This window comes from Triplophysa dalaica, chromosome 15 (genome assembly GCF_015846415.1).
Source record: "Triplophysa dalaica isolate WHDGS20190420 chromosome 15, ASM1584641v1, whole genome shotgun sequence".
In the NCBI taxonomy this organism is placed as follows: domain Eukaryota; kingdom Metazoa; phylum Chordata; class Actinopteri; order Cypriniformes; family Nemacheilidae; genus Triplophysa; species Triplophysa dalaica.
The window spans coordinates 7,927,481-7,944,274 of NC_079556.1; the positions used below are offsets into that span (position 1 = coordinate 7,927,481).

Here is a 16,794-nt window from a genome sequence, read left to right on the forward strand (position 1 = left end):
GTGGGTTTGCTTCATTGTCGCCACCTCCTGGTAAGAGAGGGGAAATTGTACAATGTCCCAAAAATTTACATAAATGTGCAGTAGCTAACTTAAACATCCTTGTATAATTTTCTGTGACATAGTGGCTCATTTAATAAGTTTGGAAGTTGGTGTGGATTTATTTTGCTACAATGTCGACATGTGCTTGATGATGACGTCACCCACAACTTACGCAAAATACGTAGTTCGTCTTGCACACGCAACAAGAAGTAGGCACTTTTCTATTTCTCCTTAGACAATAAAACAACAGATAAGTGGCAGAATGAGAAACACGCGTGTATTTAAAAACGTATGCGAATTCTGATAATGTGTCCATTATATATATATATATTAGCTGATATTAACAGCCGTAATTATGTTAAGTTTTGACATGATTTAATGGCTTTTCGCATTATACATGTGCTGTGGACGTTTGAGAGGTAAACAGAAAACAGGAATGTCATTTGTACTTTTTGCAATATTGCACATATTTGACCAATTAACACTTTTGGAAGAACCAAAAGAAATATAAAGTGGTTAAAAAACAAGTCACCGAATAGCTCGACTGCTTTTTGTTTAATTCACAATTGTATGAAAGCATAACGACGAGCGACAAACCCCGCTAAATAAAACTGTTCACGTCCATCTACCATCACCTATCCGAATTCACAACCTATCCAAGTCCCGCCCGCCACCTTCCGTTGTCGGAGAACGCCTTCTTTTTAATTTCCTCCAATCCGAAACACGTTTCCTGCACGTCCTATGAGTGCGCGGACCTCTGATTGGTTGACCTGCGTTCAGACGTGACGACAGACTTTACGCCGACGTTGGGGCCGGAGAAGGAGGGGCGACTAATGGCGCATCGCAGCCCTACTGATCCAGATCGCCACAAATAAACAACAGCAGTCCTTTACGATCGTGTCCGATTCGTGCGCCAAAAGGTCGCGCCGTGCCGTAGCCGTGCTTTGCGCGTTTGCTCATTGAGCAGGTAGGCTGGGTTTGTTTTTAGCGGCTGTTCAGAGCGCAGAGGCCCAGAGGAAAGACGGCGGATCGGTGAGTGTGCAAACAAACACGAGCGTTTCTGACTCTCACACGCAGATCGTTCGTGCGCTTTAAACCCCCGATCGCCGTTAAATGCATTTAAACCCCCGATCGCCATTAAATACCTCTAAACCGGGAGTCTGGCTTTCATTTAACAGTCTGAATTCTTAAGAACGGCGATGGAAGCCTTAGTAAAGCTGCCGGGGTCAGCGATTCCCATCTGTTGTGCATGAAGCTGCGCTTTAACGTTACTCTGTGCAAATGTGCGTTAAAGCAGCGTTATTTAAGAGACAGCAGTGTTTACTTTTTTAGTTTTGCTGCTAAAGTTATTCACCTAAGACTGCAGTTTCATTGCTAACATCGAGCCAGAAATCCCTTAAGTGAACAAATGTTTCTGTTCTTGATGGAAAGGAGTCCAATCGGATCCTTCTTACAGCGTCATGTGTTTAAAACAGGAAGTTGTATTACAGAAATATGTCCCTGTTTCTTTTTCAGGTTATCTTGGGTTAATATGATATGAATAAGCTTTTCAGTGCCTTTCAAGTTCCATTGTTGCAATTATATACAAAGAGATGTGTCAACCATAAATATTAGGTTTGCTCTTTTCTTCAGAGATCTTGACATTGCTTCTGTTTTTCCTGTCCCGCGTTCTGATTTCCTAGAGAATATGTAACAAGTGTCAAAATGACGTCCAGATTCAGTAAAACTTACACTCGGAAGGGAGGAGAGGCCAGCTCGAAGTTCGACGAGGTGTTCTCCAATAAAAAGGCTACGCTCAGCACCAAATGGGGAGAGACCACCTATAAAGCACAACTGGGGGTTAAACGGCCCTCGTTCAAGCCGGAGGTTCCGGAGCTGACCAAACGGCCTCGATTCGACGATGACGACAGCTCAGAAGACCCGTTCGGCTTTGACAGCGATGACGAGTCCAAAACCATCACGTCCAGAGGAACACCTCAGTCTGAGGCGGGCTCGGATGCAGCAGGGTCTGAGAATGAGCAGTCTAGACCCCAAACAGCAGTGGCCAGGGAGGGCACGTCCACTTTGGTGAGCGGCACCAACGTCAGCAGAGGTGTTGTTGGTCATGATAGCACAGGTAAACAAGCTTTATTTGATCTTTAATGCCATAAGAACATTCAGATGACCATTTTAGGTTTTGTAGTTTCCTTTATAGACTGTGCATTGATGTCATGATGACAATTATGGTTCTCTGCTAATGTTATAACAAGACCAAGCCCTTGGGTTAAGTGTAATTTAAGGTGCTAGGTTGGTCCGAATTGCAGGTTGCAAGATATCTTCTAGCTGCTCTGTGACATCAGGCGCATATATTAACGTCCTGAGTCATTATGACCTCACATCATTGTGCTGTAAGGGTCGATGAAGTCACACAGTCGTGCTGCAGCGGCATAGAGGGCCACTGACGGAGGGTTTTATACTGTGCTGAGAATAGCAGAAGGATTGCTGAAGTCGTCTGTCTGTAGGGAAGCTGCTCGTGTAAGCACGCTGGCGTGGGCTCTGGGGTTTAGTAGGATATTTGCAGCCCTCCGCAGCTCCGTACTTTCCCTCGACTCTTTAGCAAGGTTAATTATGACTATTAGAGGAGCTGAAAACAAGAATTCAGGCTGTTATGAGCCTCGAAGGATCATCAAAGTTCTAGTTGTGTTAATTATATATATACATCAGACTGTAGAAACATTAATGGTGAGGATTGGGACTTCAGTCATTCCATTTCAATGCTTGTGTTTTTTTACACTGGTCAATCACAAGTTTGTAATTTCTATCTTTTCCCCCCAATACAGCTAAAACATTTACAGCCTCATCGCACGTCTCTGGATCCGGAGGGGCACGGAGTAAACCCAGCGTTCCGATAAGCAAACCACTCTCTCAGACCTTCAGCTTAAAAAGCCACAGTAGAAACTTCTCAGATGTCTGGGACTCTCCCCCGGAGGACTCTCCTCCTGGAGCTGGGGAGGGAAGTTCTGCCCAGCCCGGGAACTCTTCCGATGGACTCAAGAGCTCGGAGCCGTGCCCCGCTGAACCGGAACCTGTGGTGGAACCCATTGACTTTGAGCCACTTCCGCTTATTAAACCGTCCAGCAACAGGGTGTACAAAAGACCCGGTCGGAATAAAGGGCCCGATAGTTCAGGAACCGAGGAATCGAGCTCTGCCGCAAGTTCAGCGCCGGAGCCGGTGAAGAGCAGCGTTGCGGGGGTGTCTGGGAGTTCGGAGGTCAAGCCTGCTGGTCGGGGAAGGGTGAGGGACTATACGGTTCTTCACCCATCTTGTGTGTCGGTGTGTAACGTGACCATTCAGGACTCGATTGAACGGAGCGTGGATGATCTTGTCACTCCGGTGCAAGCTGACATTGGAGAGGCAGGATCCTTTAGGAGGAAGACGGACACACAGACCACCAAGCCTACAAGGTATGCGATGATGTGTACTCATAGGCACACTGATATTTACTTTTTTTTGTTTTGTCAAAATGTTCCTCTTGTCAGAATAAACTATCCAGTAAACACAGTCTTTATCGCGTCTACCCCGTGTGTGGAACTTGTTTTATTCTGTAATTTTTAACCAAATAATCCAAATGTTTGTTTATAGTTTTTAAGAAAAACGAATCTTAAACAACTTATTTAGTTAGATTTTTGTAATAAACATGACTGTCACCAAAAACAAAGTTGAAACAATGATGAGTTTTTGTGTGAAATGTTTGAAGAAGTATAAATGTAAAATTTGTGTTTTGAATGGCGAGTTGCAAAATTCTGTGCTGAAATATATTTGTATAATAGCGATTATTTCCTCATTGTTTATTGGAAACCACTTTAATTTCCATTCTACTCTCAGGTCCTTTGTTCTACACAGTGGTCTGTCTTTTTTTCAAAACAAAAATGTATATTTAATTTCCAGTTGTTTATTATACTTAGTATATATTCGTGTTTTTGCCAGCATAATATTCTGCAAACTATGCCTTAATTCTCAGTTATGACTAAAACATACAAAAAAATCCAAACCTCTATATCAGTACATATTTTTTTACTCTTGTTTTGTGTTTAGACTGTCTATGCCCTCACAAAAGCATTCCGGTGTACATACTGTCACTGACATATGACGAATAAGCTTTTTAAATTTACATTAATACACCAACAGATATATTCCACTGTCCATCTCCACAGGTTCAGGCCCACCCAGAGTAAAAGCAAAAAGGAGACGAAACTGGAGTTTTTTGGCTTTGAGGAGAACGAGGCTCTGGGCGCAGACGGAGAAGCCACAGTGTCCGGCAGCACAAGCTACAAGATCAAATACTTTGGGTTTGATGATCTGAGCGAGAGCGAAAGCGACAGCGATGAAGAGGACAATTCGGCAGCTAAAGAGAGGAAGAAGGATAAGAAAGCAGCCACAGCCATGTCGACCAGCGCGGACAGCCCGCAAAGCAACCACTCACAGGAGAGTCAACAGAGCCAAAGCAGCACAAATACAGGTTCACAAACACCTCATTCACCGATTTCTGATGGTTCCAGTCATAAATTTGTTTTGCATTTAGTTTTCACTGTGTTTGGTTTCTGCTCTGTTGTCAGACTCTCAAGAATCGCTGGATGAGTCGGGCTCTCAGAAGGAACGACAGGGAAAGGGGAGTGACAAGTCGAAGGAGATCGGACGCAAGATCTTCAGCGGCCCAAAAAAAGTAAGCCAAAGGATTTCATATTGCATTGTTATCTTGAACGTTGATCGGGACTGTGGTTTCTGAGGCGTATATTGGCAATATAAAACTGTTTTGTCGTAATGAAAAAATATTGTTAAGCACATTGGTGCAAACTGCTTCCTAATGCATGACATGAGGACTGAGGAGCTTTTAGTTTATCTGAAAATGGTAATTCTTTTATTTAGTAGCTCTAATGATATTTTTTAAAGATATGCTGTTATCTTTACCTAAGGATTTTTAGGCGTTTTTACACAACTTTGTTCTATACACCTCTGTTTTCACTGTGAAGATGCCATTATGAATTGAGAAGACTTTTAATATTGGACAAGGAATGTAGTTTTGTTTAGCTCTATTTATAATACAAAAGGGTTTATGGTTGCTGATAAACTACTTTTTTTTAACTAAAGCTTGTGTTTGTGTATTTAAATCAGTCTCCTGCTAAAGCTGTATACAACGCGCGTCACTGGAATCAACCCGAACCAGAGGAAGTGCCGGCTCCTGTTTCCTCACAAACCGTGGTTGCACCTGTACGTAAATGACATTTAACCTATTTGCACATAACTTGTATGCCATACAATTCCAACTCCCGGTGAACCCAATAGTGTTTTTTTCTTCTTTTCCACAGAAGCCCAGTGTGTCAGCTGGCAACAAGGATACGAATCCCCAAAAGGATGATGGAGTATTTAAAGCCCCGCCCCCTCCTCCTAAAGTCATTAAGTCAGTCACTATCCCCACTGAGCCATACCAGGACATTGTCACTGCACTCAAATGCAGAAAGGAGCACAAAGAGGTGAGCAATGTATGCTGGGAAATGTAAAATAAACAGTCTGTCTCTTTATTACATGCAATACTTGTCAAATGATATATTTTGGTTTTTAAAAAAGGGGATTCTCAGTTAATCTATTTAGCATTTTTTATTGCGGTTAGAAATATGAATGTTTTCTATTACTCAAGTTTATTTAAAAAACCCAGTTCAAATGTTTGCAAGACTTGTGATGTAATGTTCTCATTGAGCTTGGGCATTCTGAACCGTTTTATTCCCCTCTGTTCTTGAGTGCAGCTATACACGGTGGTCCAGCATGTCAAGCACTTTAATGATGTGGTGGAGTTTGGGGAGAATCAGGAGTTTACAGATGACTTTGAGTATCTGGAGACGGGTTTGAAGAGCACACAACCCCTTAACACACGCTGCCTTAGGTGAGATAAACACAATCTGACACCTGTCTTTGCTAATATTGGTGGCATAAGTATTGTTTTTTTGTGTGTGTTTGCATACATTTTAGTGGCTAAAACAGTAACCAATTTGATGACAAAACACTGTCTTGTTAAAAGTAAAGGATTATTGAACTGACAATGCACGCAAATGTGTCATTTTTATTTCACAAATTTACAATGCAAATGTCTTATTTTTGTGTCAATATTGAAATTGATTTTCTATGGAAATGGGGCATTGTGATCTGAAACAGGGATGTGAATTTCAGTGGGAGTTGCTTAATGTGTCACTTCTATTTTTAACAAACATGTTTGAAAGACTGGAGATATAAGAGTGACATTTGAACAAAAACTGTGAATAGGTGTGACATCAACCGTTATCAAATGGTGTTTGAGGTGGCTTTAAAGAGACAGCTCATCCAAAAGTGAAAATTCTGTAATTTACAAGCCCACGGGTTGTTTCAAACATGTATACATTTCTTTGTCTTGTTGAACACAAAAGAAAATAATAATACTAATATAAAGGGGTGCATAATAAATTATCTGTCATATCGGTATCGGCCGATAAATATTTAATGTTATCGGTATTTTATAGCCGATAAATGATGAATAAATTCCTCAAATTGAACCCCTTCAGCTGCACGCTGCTCACAGTTAAAATCCGGTACAGTACTTTCTTTCTGTTGTGATCATTAACTTACTGTTTTTAGCAAAACATTGTTCATGCACTGTAGTATGTAGATATTTATGAACGTGTATATTATAGGAACAAAAGCATATTGTTTGAATCTGACTGCTGTCTGAATGATTACTGTCTTGAGACCTATTAGACTTGTGCCTATTGAGAACATTTTCTGGGTTGCTCTGGAAGAACATCTTTTATTTGTTTATTACATTAACATTATACCAGGAAAGTTTAAACGTTAAAGAATACATGATTTTCAGGAGACAAAAATAATTTTCAGTCTCAGAAAATGTTATATTAATATTTAGGTACGGTATATCGGCCAATATATCGGTTATCGACTTCCAACGGTCAATAATGATCGGTTATCGGCCAAAATTTACATATCGGTGCATCCCTACAAAAAATATTCCAAGTTTCTTGATGATCATCGGAACAAAGAAATTTATACAGGTTTGGAAAAACCTGTGGGTGTGTAAACCATGACAGAACTTTTATTTTTGGTGAACTATCCCTTCAACCCTTTGCATGTTCTCCCCGTGCCTCGGGGGTTTCCTCCGGGTACTCCGGTTTCCTCCCCTGGTCCAAAGACATGCATGGTAGGTTGATTGGCATCTCTGGAAAAATTGTCCGTAGGGTGTGAGTGCGTGCGTGAGTGAATGAGTGAGTGTGTGTGCCCTGCGATGGGTTGGCACTCCATCCAGGGTGTATCCTGCCTTGATGCCCGATGACTCCTGAGATAGGCGCAGGCTCCCCGTGACCCGAGGTAGTTCGGATAAGCGGTAGAAAATGGATGGATGGATGGATCCCTTCAACCCATCGACACTTGGAATAAGATGTGACATGCACCAGCTCAGATCATTTAACTTTTTTTTTGTGCATCTTTTATGTATTTTCAGTGTAATTAGTCTGGCCACACGCTGTGCTATGCCGGGTTTCCGCATGCACTTGAGGGCCAGAGGAAAGGTGGCTCAGGTCTTTAAGATGCTCAGCGATGCCCAACAGCACCCGGTGAGTTTCCCCAAGACGTCCACTACAAAACCAACGAACTGATCGGGATGCCAACCATCCTTAATCTACCAACAAACCAGCTAGCTAGCTATCTAACTAAACATAATTCTATGGAAGCTGTAGTTGTGTTCCTAATGATAACAGTCTCTCTAAAGCAGTTTGTTTACTTTATTATTGAAGATTAATTAGAGATGTAATCATGTTCGCTCACAGTCGAGGTGGAAAGGCAAACAGACGCCGAGTCGTTACTCTGTAAATCTTGTTAGTTCGGTTTACACAGATGGCGCGTGAAAATGTTTGCCTTGACTCATTTGGCCTGACTAGAATTTATTTGCGTATTGAAGGATGTACAGTGAAAAAAATCCACTTAATGACTCGAGGCAGATGTTTTGCATTAAACCGTAAGCCACGAGAGGCCAAGTGTTACAGTGACTTTGCCAGAGTTAAGCTTGTTTTTACGATGTTTTTCAAAACATCTGCAAAGGTGATGTAATATAAGATGCAGTTATACTTTATTATAACAAAATGGATGTTTTGTTTTTTCTTAGATAGCTTTGAGGTCACCTTTATGTTGGTGTAGTCTTCAAAACTTCATGTAGACACTTCATTTAAAGTATGTGATCCTTATAAATAGCCATATATACAAGGGCTTCAGTTCCATAGCTTTCTGGAATGAGAATGTCTCGCTCTCATTATACTGCCTTCCACCGATCAGCGAGTAGCAAATCATGATTCATGGCTCTGACACTATTGGCTGCTATTATTGTTATAGGAAACGTGTCAAGTGACCTTCAAGTACATAGTTAAATTGATTAATGATTAAATGATCATTAAACACATAAAAAGAGAAGTAGTGTAATTTATTACTCTTTTGTAGCCATGTATATATTATCAAAGGAATTCAATTGGTGTTTCAGTCACATTTGTCCATATACTGTTAGTTTTAGTCTTTGAATGTGGCCAAAGACTATAAACATTAAGATGGTGCAGTAGTATTAGAAATAACTGTAAATAAGGGTATAAAGTATAAAATGTATTTAAGGTCACGTTTGAATGTAAATATTATAGATGACTGATGTACATTTAATATGGCGGCAGGCCGGCTCCACATTAATAACTTTGAATCTCATTGGTCGTTGCGTATCTTATAACTCATAAGTCGTTGTATGCGCCGTGACATTTAATGTCAGGTCTCAGGTTTATTAGTTAGTTGGAAGTATGTTTTATTTTGACCAGTAGTGTTGTCACGAGACCAAACTTCGATACCAGTCGGTACTAAATGTGACGATACTTGTATTTCCCGCTATCATTTTGAGCGATGATAAACAGATTATGAAAGACCTCTGATTGGCCATTGTGTTTCAAAGCTCATCCGATATGTCTTTGAATGGCTCCTTAGTAAGTGCTTGTCCAACCAAACCCGGAAGCGTGTGATGTGAACATAGCATCACACTCTCTACCGAGCGCTTATACGGATACACACGGAAGCGTTTGATTTTGACTTTGATAGACTTTCAAACGCATCCGGGTGTATCTGTGTAAGCGCTCTGTAGTACCGACTAGTATCGAAATCTGGTATCATGACAAAACTACAGCAAGTTATCTAAAGTAGATCTGATTTGGTCTCATATGACTGAAATCACTGCCTGAAGGTTTTGCAGATATGGCCGCCGATCAATTGAAACTTTGTTTCTCTTGCTCCTGTAGAACCTGGCTCTTTGCACAGCATCTCTGATGTACATTCTGAGTCGAGACCGGCTGAACATGGATCTGGACCGGTCTTGTCTGGAGCTGATGATCAGGCTGCTGGAACTAGAGCAGGATGACTCTGTACCAGACCAGCTTACAGCCAAAGAGATGAGCAAAGTTAAAGAGAAGATTCGTAAACTCTGCGAAACGGTCCACAATAAACATCTGGACCTGGAGAACATCACAGTGAGTGGCTAGCACGTTTCTGAACCAAAATCACTGAAATATCAACTCCGTCCAAACATTGATGCGCCGTTTTAAACGATTTAACAACTATTCTCGTGCAGCTCACGACTTTCAGAGGACTTTTAAAGCGAAAGAAAAAAGTGATTTATTTTGTTTTCCAGACGGTCATTTAGCGATGGAGACGCTTCTGTCTTTGACGTCAAAGCGAGCTGGAGATTGGTTTAAAGAAGAACTGCGTTTACTGGGTGGATTGGACCACATTGTAGATACAGGTACTCTATCGGAATGTTTGTGTATCTGTATTTGTAAAAATATTTGATAAAAGACAATAACTACATTTCCGTCTCTCTCGTCGTCAGTGAAAGAATGTGTGGAGAACTTAAATAAAGAGGAAGATAAGGAGAGTCTGGTGGCATCTCTCTGGGGAGCAGAGCGCTGTTTACGGGTTCTGGAGAGTGTGAGTTTACACTAGACGGCATGTGCTACACAATCATACATGCATGGTTTTACTGTCTGGAATTTAATCTGTATTTAAAATCCAGGTTACTGTCCACAACCCAGAGAACCAGGCTTATCTGATCGCATACAAGGAGTCCCAGCTAATAGTGTCTTCAGCAAGGTGACGTGTGTGTTATATGTATACTTGTGTGTAAGGATAATTTTTTAACAATTATGTCATTCGTAACCTCTATTTACTCTTTCTTCTACAAGACACAAAGTAGATATTTTGCGAAATGTGGTTTAATGTCCATACAATGGAGGGCAGTGTTGTTTGGGTACCAACGTTCTCCAAATATCTTCTTTTTTGTTCTGCAGAAGAAAGTCACACAGGTGACTTCAAAGGAAATTGGAGATAATAGGTTTTGTAGGATGCCTGTTTGCGTATTGCTTTGGGTAAAGATTTACTTATGTACTCATAGTAATGTACTTTGTATTTAGGGCTCTGCACCATTGTAAACAGATGATCCAGCGCTACAGTCGAGGGATCACTTCATCATCCGGCTCCGCCCTCCCACAGAGTAGCCATAGCAACGTGGGCAAGGCCGTGGAGGATTGTATGAGAGCTGTTATTGGGGTTCTGCTCAACCTCACTCACGATAACGGTGAGACACAAATAGACACGTCTGAACACACAGCGCCGTTCTCAGATCTACTTATCAGCTTCAGTTTCCTTTTGCAATACAATCAGCATAACTATTTGCGTGAGAAGTTCAATGTTTTGTCTCCTTGGGTTTTGTCAGAGTGGGGCAGCACTAAAACGGGTGAGCAGGAGGGTTTCCTTCTGACGGCACTAGACTGCGTTCTCAAGGTTCCTCATTATTTGCTTCAGGAGCAGAGATTCGACATCCGCGTGCTGGTGAGAGCTCATGAAAGTATAATCGTCAGGACGTGTGGTGTGACTTGATCCGTGTTTGGGTGACGTTTTTGACACTTCCTGTGCACAGGGTCTCGGTCTGCTGATAAATCTGGTGGAGTACAGCTCCAGAAACAGACACTTTCTGGTGGAGATAGAGGTGGACATAAGCTACTTGAAGGATGCTGAGGCAGAAGTGAAGACTGAGAATGATGTCAAGACGGAGGGAGAGAAGGAGAAGACTAAAGTGGATGAAGAGGGAGAGGGCGAGAAGGAAACCTCGACAAAGACGACCAACGGCCTGGTGGCTCTGGTAAAGGTGGGTGCCAGCTTGCAGCCAATCAGATTTCTGCACACTTTTGCCTTTGGATTATAATTATACAAGGAGTTTTGAGTGCAGTTTTGTGGAATGTTTGACAAAAAACGGATTTGTAATGTGACCTGCAAATTTGTGTATCAAACAGAGATGACGCTGAGGCATAAGTTACAAATTTGTAGCTATAATTTTGTGACTTGCCTTTTGATAAAATTGTTCAATATTTGATATGGATCTGACAGGCCTAATATATGTTTTAAAGTTCACTTGATGTGTCTTTTTTTGAAGCTCTTCTTGGAGCGAGAACGAGCAGCAGTGTTTGCTGAGGCGCAGACTGATGACCTCATCAGTGAGGCACCCAAAGCTCAGGCAGACCAGAGCGGAGAATGGCAAGAGACATCTGGAGAGATCCAGTGGGTCGCCTCGGAAACCAATGAGACAAATGACACAAATGACAAGAAAGAGGAAGAGGAGGAAGAGCTTGATCTTAATAAAGGTAGCAATTGTTCACAGATCTGCAGGTTTTCGCAGCACAAATGGTTGTCATGACTTCCTCAGTGTTTGCAAGTTTTGCTTCTATATATATTTTCTTTGTCTTTCTTTCTGTCAGCCCTGCAGCATGCTGGGAAACACATGGAGGACAGCATTGTTGCATCATATACAGCTCTTCTCCTTGGGTGTCTATGCCAGGGGAGTCCGGTGAGCAAAGCTTTAATATTTAGGAGTGATGCATAGCTTCACATGTTACATGTTAACACCTTCCACATGAAACTTGTGAAATTATAAACTTGGAGATGTTTTACAATTTCTCTCTCTTTCTCAGATGAATCTCAAAATGGTGCGAGACAGCCTTCCTAAGGGAGATTTCTCTATCATGACGGAAATGCTGAAGAAATTCCTCAATTTCATGAATCTGACGGTAAGGGCAGCCAGGGATATCGAGGAATAGTATGTGTAATCTCTGTGGCTCAGGATCGGTGCGCTGCTGTTTCCGCTGACATTTAAATCCTTCTTTCTTTCTATCAGTGTTCTGTCGGAACCACAGGACAGAAGTCTATCTCACGGGTGATTGATTATTTGGAGCAATGTTAGCAGAAGTGTCACAGTTCCCCCTCCTCCGTGGGATAAATCTGGACCTGGCAACGTGCCTTAGGCCCTTCAGGACAGGAGGAAGCAGCTCCGGTGGTAAAGGTGGTTGAGTGTCGCTACAGTCACACCACCTGGGTGACTCTTACTGCAAAGACTTGCATTATTCTTTTACTCATTTTCGCATTGTGTGTTTTTTAATGATGTCTTTTTCTCTCGCTTACACAATCTGCTGTGTTTCCATAATATTTGGTTTTAAAGAACTGATTCTTGTTTTAATTGCAAACTGAGCTCTGTTTTTGGAACAAAAGAATGTTTGGACAGAAAGAATGATTTTAAACTACTTGTTTGTTTTAAATACAGTGCCCTCCATTAAAACTGGCACCCTTGGTAAAAATGAGCAAAGAAGGCTGTAAAAATAAATCTGCATTGTTTCTCTTTTTGAGCTTTTATACAAAGAAATCTACTAAAAGTAAAAAAAATTGAAGTGGGGGAATATCACACTATGTAATGGTTTTTTCTCTCTCTAATATACCCTGGTCACAATTATTGGCACCCTTGTATTCAAAACTTTCTGCAACCTCCATTTGCAAGAAAAACTGCTTTTTGTCTTTTTTATGAATGAAGTTTTCAGAATATATGAGTCATCTGAGTCCATTCCTTCATACAGAGTCTCTTAAGATCCTTCAAATGTTGGTGCTCTCTTGTCTTCTGTTCATCCCACTCATTTTCTATAGTGTTCAGATCAGGGGACTGGGATGGCTATGGCATGATCTTGATTTTGCGTTCAGTGACATTTTTTTATTTTAATGTCTGTTTTGAACCAGTGTGCTGATGGAAGGTCTTACTGGGACCCATTTTAATATTTCTAGCAGAGCAAGTCAGGTTTTGATTTGTTGGTATTTGATATAAAACATTATGCTGTAAATCTGAAGATGTCCAGGACCTCTGGTATAAAAGTAGGTTCACAACCATGAAGATCTGGCGACATATTTAACTGTGGACAAGGGGCATTTTTTTATCCCTGTGTGCACCAAACCTATCTTGTGTTATCGAGTTGTTACCCAAAAAACTCAGTTTCGTATGGGCATAGAACCCAGTTCTGATTGAAGTTTCGTAATGGCAGATTAATATGGTGGAGTTTGTTTTTGCTTGAGAGCAGAAGATTTGTTTCTTGAACAGTGTCCCAAACAACTTGTGGTGATGGAAGTGCTGTTTTCCTTTATTATTGTAAAATGCTTTCTGACTCTAAAATTCAACTGTTGCAATTTTCCATCTGTGCTCTTTGAAGAGTCTTAAGCCTCTCAAATTCTTCTCCTCGCTGTGCATTGAGGCAATATAGACACACATCCTGTTTCGAGCAGATTTTCAACCTTACAAATCCATTAAAACTTCTTGATCAATGCGCTGATGTTGGACATGAGATTTTCTATTGTTGTAACTATTTCCTTAAAGACATTTTGTATTCTGTGTAGCTCAACAGAACTTTTTTCTTTGGTTTTATCCATTGTGATAAATGATTATCACAATGGATAATGAGGGGGTTTGGGCTTTGTGTTACTAATATTTATTCTCCTGTCAAACAAGAAATCATTACTGGTCAACATCATGTTTCTAGTCACCTTGGTGTGCTAAGAAAATGTAAATATCAATGGGAATATACTTGGGAATTTCGAAGGGTGCCAAAAATTGTGACCAGGGTGTATTAGAGAAAAACAGTTTTTCATAATGTGATATTCCCCCAACTTTAAATTGTTTTACTTTAATGAAATGTTGGAATATTGTAGATTTTTTTAAATAAAAGATCAAAAGTAGAATCAATGCAGATTTTTTTTTACATCCTTCTTTGCTTATATTTACCAAGGGTATATTAGTGGAGGGCACTGTATTACAATAAGGATTTTCACTAAATCTAAATTATGGATAAAAAGACTTGGGGAGTCTTGGGGATCCACGATTTCTGACTAACCTGAGACAGATCCGGTTACATCTGGTATCAAAATAAGTAGTTAACCTAAATCCGAAAAACTCCCAATTTACTCCCAAATGTATGACTTCCTTTGTTCAGTTAAACACAAATTTTTTTATTACACCATACAAGACACAATGTCATAACACATTAGAAATTGTATCTTTATCATGAGTTTTTGTCCACACCAGCCCCCACTTCAATACACTATGGACTATAATGGATTCTACATTAGAAACCGTTAAATTTTAAATGTTACACATTGCATCTGTTGTGGCACAGAGACCGTGTTAGAATCTTGTGTAAATTGATTTTCTATTTTTTTGTGACAAGTTGTCTAAAGCATGTTTTGTCACATGGCAAGAACCAATGAGATTTAAAGTTTGCCATTTGTATTTACCACACTGATTGTGTGTTTACATAAAAACATGATGTATCTATTACAAGCAAGCTCAATTTTTATTTCTTAATACATGTATTGTTTCAGAAAACGTACATTAACCCACCGGCGTCATTTGGATGACTTTATAGATTGATGTTTGTGCTTTTTTTGTAAGCTTTTGTTATCTTGAGTACCATACAAGAAAACATGAGAGCATTTTAATATTTACAAATTTGTGTTCAACTGAAGTAAAGTCAGCTGGGATAGCATGAGTGTAAATTGAGAGAATTTTCATGTTTGAGTGAAATACTCCTTTAACGTGTGCTTTTTGGATTTCACTTACCCACATTAAAAGCCAGGTGTAAATGCACCCCGATCTGACCAGGGACAGTGGGCTAAATGCCTTGCAGATAGGGAACTAAATACATATATTGATATTAATAGATGTATATTGACAGATTTTATCGGGGTCAAAGATTTGTGAATTTATGGTCCGGTTTCACAGACAGGGGTGAGCTTAAGCCAGGAATAGGCCTTAAATAAACTAATTTAACTAAGTAGCTTTTTTTTTTAAATGCCTTAGAAAAACATAACTGGTGTGCATCTTGAGACAAAACAATGGCACTGATATATTTTAAGATGTGTTATTGCAATTTGGTTTCTGGTAAGACGCCTCAAACTTTCATTTTAGTCTGGGACCTTGTCTGTGAAACCATGCATTTAAGCTCTACAAGAAAAATACATTTATCACTGATGGCCCAAATGAGATGTTTCATGTGAAGCACAGAAACTAGTTTAATTCCATATTCTGTCTATAATATCAGAAGTGGGAGCCGCATTCTTTAAGAATTCTTATAGATTGTCAAGAAACTAATGGATCTCCTTTAACATGTCTAAATCATTTTTTATTACTCTTAAAGATACAGCGAAATGAGCTTTTAGGTTTGATTTCCTAAATAATGATGTGTTGATAACACATGGATAATTTACCTGAGCATCTGATAGATTGTGGTGATTTTGTTTCATTTTCTGATCATCCATAATTTTATGTTAAGAATCCGCCATTAAATTTTGAATTGATCATGAAATTTAGGTGTTTTATTTTCCATTGATTTAATTACTTTTTTTCATTTTATGTGCTGTGACCCCATTTTATGTCAAAAAAGACATCACTCTATTAATGTGTTCACGAATGATTCCATCAAAAATGTTAATTTAAACTTGTGATTTTAATATAATAGAACAAGATTTTTTTTATGTTATGAATTGTTTTATCTGTTATGTGACATTGGGAAAAGTGTTTTTATGTTTCAAACATGTGAACTCCATCCTGTGTGTAGTCAGCCGAACTTGGTCCTGCAGAATGGCTCAAAGAATAACTGCTGAAAGTAAAAACAACCATAGCATCGTTTTCCAAACTAAATCAAACAAAGGTGTCCTATATTTCTTTCAGATCTTTGCTGAAGCGGAGCCATATGGAGTAAACTTGTTCTATTTTGTAAAACCGATGTGAGTTTTACGATAATTTAATTTACAGATCCGAATTTTGATGCTTTTTTTCTTTGAAAGTGTACATATTTCTGTAAATAGTTGCTTTTTAATGTTAGACTGCTAGACCTTATTTTTTGTATACCTCCACCCTTGGTTGCATTATTTTAGATAAAGTGAAACGATTAAAATAAATATATAAATATTATATATATTAAAGGATTTGTACCATTTTCCAAGATGTTGTCTTTGGTTACAATGTAAATAATTTTTCCTTGAATAAATACTTGCTACTTTGACAACTTGTTGACTCTTTTTTTATTTTGAGACCTCTAGGGAATTTAGAGCTGGTTTGTATTTGTTAACCAGTGTTTGTAAATACTGTAAGGCAATTATTATCTGCACAAGATGTCATAAGTCTGGAACTTACTGCGCAACATCAGCTGTAAAACGACAACAACAACAAAATAATTCACAACTGAAAACCATAACCCCTTGACTGAGGTCATTTCCGTTAAGATATAAATGAATATTAATCGACATTTTTGCATAATGTCTGCGCTATTTGAGCTTTAAGGCTCTTTTTAAGAATTGTG

The 16,794-nt window shown here is 39.6% G+C and overlaps 1 protein-coding gene across 1 annotated transcript; it reads left to right on the plus strand.

Annotated features, from left to right (window-relative positions):
* Window positions 1–858: 858 nt before the first annotated feature.
* Window positions 859–16,500, plus strand: wapla (WAPL cohesin release factor a). Its single transcript, XM_056767119.1, has 20 exons — window positions 859–1,071; window positions 1,722–2,155; window positions 2,859–3,483; window positions 4,234–4,538; window positions 4,636–4,742; window positions 5,192–5,287; window positions 5,386–5,550; window positions 5,821–5,957; window positions 7,557–7,668; window positions 9,376–9,607; window positions 9,765–9,875; window positions 9,963–10,060; window positions 10,146–10,222; window positions 10,543–10,706; window positions 10,845–10,960; window positions 11,049–11,276; window positions 11,562–11,769; window positions 11,884–11,972; window positions 12,097–12,192; window positions 12,300–16,500. Exons 2-20 carry the CDS (start codon window positions 1,744–1,746, stop codon window positions 12,363–12,365), a joined length of 3,444 nt encoding a protein of 1,147 aa, XP_056623097.1. The 5' UTR covers window positions 859–1,071; window positions 1,722–1,743; the 3' UTR covers window positions 12,366–16,500.
* Window positions 16,501–16,794: the final 294 nt, after the last annotated feature.